Source organism: Neltuma alba, unplaced genomic scaffold, assembly GCF_004799145.2.
Source record: "Neltuma alba isolate B1F8T4 unplaced genomic scaffold, ASM479914v2 tig00013671_pilon, whole genome shotgun sequence".
In the NCBI taxonomy this organism is placed as follows: Eukaryota; Viridiplantae; Streptophyta; class Magnoliopsida; order Fabales; family Fabaceae; genus Neltuma; species Neltuma alba.
Window position 1 is genome coordinate 13,976 of NW_021637840.1, and position 3,646 is coordinate 17,621.

General features: G+C 42.5%; 1 protein-coding gene across 1 annotated transcript; it reads left to right on the forward strand.

The window, feature by feature from the left end:
• The first annotated feature begins 638 nt into the window (after positions 1-638).
• LOC114738732 (bZIP transcription factor 17-like) lies at positions 639-3,310 on the forward strand. The gene is given in 8 exon segments (XM_028926797.1): positions 639-851; positions 853-870; positions 872-1,823; positions 1,826-1,912; positions 1,915-2,091; positions 2,627-2,848; positions 2,851-2,924; positions 2,927-3,310. Coding segments are annotated over 8 exon segments (1,881 nt in total). The 3' UTR covers positions 3,065-3,310.
• The last annotated feature ends 336 nt before the right edge of the window (positions 3,311-3,646 follow it).

Sequence of the window (3,646 nt, forward strand, 5' to 3'; positions counted from 1 at the left end):
AAGGGGGAAATTGGGTGTGTTGGCAGGAGACAGGGCGGAGAAAAAAAGCTAGAGGCAAAATACAATCTTGTGGATGCCCTAAACCTCGAGGTCGTTGTCGCATTTGTTGCCTGACCTCATAAACCCCTTTGGGTCCTTAATTTCTAAAACCCTCGCCATGGCTGAACCAATTTCATCCTCCGATCTGACTTTCGATGATTTATCTTCGGAGTTTGATAACCTGCCTGTCCCATCCATGGATCCGCTCTTTTTTCTCCGGCAACGAGCATGCCATGCCCTCTGAAGCATTCGCGTCGGATCTTGAATTAGCCATGGAGTTGGGGACTGATGGCGATTTTGAGATTTCCTTGACGATCTTGGCGATCTCCATATTCCTCACGAAACCGATGATTTCCTGCTCTCCGATGGCTATGCTCAGCCGCCTGGATCGCATGAATTGAATGACCATGGTAAGCAGTTGAGCTACGACAATGCCAATTCTGGGTCACCTGACTCGGATAGTTCTTCGGGTTCGGGGAATCGGAATCCTGATGTTTCAGAGTTTTTGAACACAAAATCACCTGAGTCCGGTAGTTGCGAGCGTTCTGTGACACACTCTTTGGAAAATTCGGGTGACCAGAACTCCCCTCATTCACTGCATGTCAAGGTTTCGAGCTTTAAATCGCCAGATTCGGATTCTTGCGACAGGGAATTCTGGTGGGTCCATTTCATCCCAGGGTTCAGGCAACGGTGGTTTAGGTGACTCGTGTGCTGATGAAGTGATGAAAACGTCTTCACCAGATTCTTACAGCGACGACAGAGACATTTCTTCTCATGGGATTACTCATCAAAATATGAAATTGGAGGACATGGGTAAAAAACTGTGATTTGAAGGAAGAAAAGGAAGAAGCAACAGAATGAAGGAAATACCGAGGCGAGAACTACCAAGTACCGAAAGTCTACGGTGAATACCTCTCAACAGTCTGATCTTAATGCCGTGGATGAAGAGGACGGGAAAAGGAAGGCTAGGCTGATGAGGAATAGAGAAAGTGCCCAGCTCTCCAGACAGAGAAAGAAGCACTATGTGGAGGAGCTTGAGGAGAAGGTGAGGTCAATGCATTCCACCATAACTGATTTAAGCAGTAAGGTATCGTTTGTTATGGCCGAGAATGCTGCTTTGAGACAGCAATTGAGTGGCGGTGGAACTTGCCCGCCGCCAGCTCCAGGGGTGTACCCTCATCCTCCAATGGCACCAATGCCTTTTCCATGGGTGCCGTATGCACCCTATGTTGTCAAACCGCAAGGTTCTCAGGTTCCTCTAGTTCCTATCCCCAGATTGAAGTCTCAACAGTCGCAATCTGCGCCAAAAGCCAAAAAATCCGATAATAAGAAGACTGAAGGAAAAACTAAGAAGGTTGCTAGCATTAGCTTGTTGGGTTTGTTTTTCTTTATATTTCTTTTTGGTGGACTCGTTCCTCTAGTTAATGTTAAGTTTGGAGATATATGGGACAATGTTCCCAGGAGGCCCATCTCTGCTACTGATAGGTTCTATAGTCACCACGGAGGAAAAGCTTGGGAGGTTAATGGTCATATAAATACATCTGAAGGAGAAAAGGGAGTAAAATTCTCTAGCGGGAATTTGGGTATTTCCGACAGAACGTTATATGAGAAAGTTCGCAAATTAGAAGAAACACTGAGACAACAGGACTCACCATGTAGAATGAGCTCAGATGACTTTGTTCATAGAGGAAATACTAGTGACTCCGAGCCTCTTCTTGCTTCTCTGTATGTTCCAAGGAATGATAAGCTAGTGAAAATTGATGGAAACTTGATAATTCACTCTGTTTGGCTACTGAAAAAGCCATGGCATCTGATACTGCTCATACAGAAAAGAATACGAGAGAAAATGGATTGATGATTTCTAAAAATTGGGATCTGCACTGGCTATTCCTGACGTTGCAAGGAACAGCGGTCAACAACCTCACTCATATAGGAGCCCGCCTGAACAGCGGAAGGCTCTTGCCTCTGGTTCAGCTGAAACATTGAAGAACCATTTAAAGTCAACTGCGACTGATGGTAAAATGCAACAATGGTTTCGTGAAGGTCTTGCTGGTGAGATGCTTGTTCTTTGTCTCTTTTTCTGAGTTTCCCTTTACGTGTAGATTGCTTGGTATAATTGATGCATTTTTTCACCGACTTATGTCATAGTTATTGTCTAGGCTGGTAGCTAGCCTGTACCATATGGATTGTCCAAGTACACAACAAAGTTGTCAGAACAATATGAAAAAAAACCATCATCTGTATGGTGATTGTGAAATTATTCATCTTGTTTGTATGTTTGTTATGAGTATTATTGAATGTTTGAGGTCTTTCATTTTTAAAGCACAGTACTCTGGCCTTTTTGAAGTGTTGTCTTTATTCAATATCTTTTTCATACATTGTTGTTATTTATACAGTCACTAATACACTCCGCCAGGAAATGCATTTCTGGCTTTTCTTCTAGAATGCTGCCAATCTTCTCTTATTCTCTTTGGTGACATGTTTCCATTTTGAACTTAGAGGGGGGAAGCAGTGTTTCTATTTTGTTCTTCTCCCAATTTTACCCATATTTCTCACAATTACTGAAAGTTCTGGGGTCCTGATGCAGGGCCAATGTTGAGTTCTGGGATGTGCACGGAGGTTTTCCAGTTTGATGCTTCGCCAAAACCGGGAGCTATAGTTCCAGCATCATCAGTTGCAAATGTTTCTCCTGTTAACCGCCAGAATGATACAAGCATCAACAAGAGAAGGAATAGAAGGTTCCTTCACAAGCTGCCACGTTCCCTTGCCGGATCTGGTCTCAACACAAGTGAAGAACATGTTATGAGAAATTCCAGAACGAGAACCTCCATGGTAATAAATCAACATCTTCCATGGTGGTTTCGGTCCTTGTTGATCCCAAGAGGTGGGAGATGCTGACGTGGATGGTGTGATGAAGCCTAAATCACTTCCTCGGATTTTTGTGGTTGTGCTTATAGATAGTGTCAAGTATGTCACTTACTCGTGTGGCCTTCCACGAGCATCTCCCCATCTTGTGACTGCCTGATCGCCCCTGGGGTTGAAAATCCTTTGGCTGGACGACAATTTTTTGTTAAGAGATATCTGACTCACACATCATTTCCTCCGTTAAACAAGAAAAGGGGACAATGAGAAGGAGAAAGCATGAAGCTGTGCTTCAGTTCTGTACATAACATGGTTTTTGGCTAATTTTACCCTACTGTATTGTGCTGTTCTTTGTAAACGACTCTCAGCGGAGACCTTAACTTTATGAATTATGCGGGAATCCTCGGTAGTACTAGTATTTGAACATAGACAAACCTTGATGTAATACTTTTCTCAAAACTTACCGTGAGGTCTAACAATATGGTGAAAATGCAATATTTAGATCTTGAAGAATTTTTTATTTTTCTCGCCTTTTTTCGAATGCACAAGAATTTGCTCTGTACTCGCAAGAGCTTATTGTTTTAAGTATTCTTGTTTATTTTGTTCAATTCTTCTATTTACGGTGGAAGAATTTTAGTCCTGAATTTTATGTGGCATCCTCTTGCCTAGTTCAATTTCCAGGTGCTAAGTTTGAATTTTTCTTCTACTTTTGAGATTTCTATGAGAAAAAAAAAAAAAACCCTCA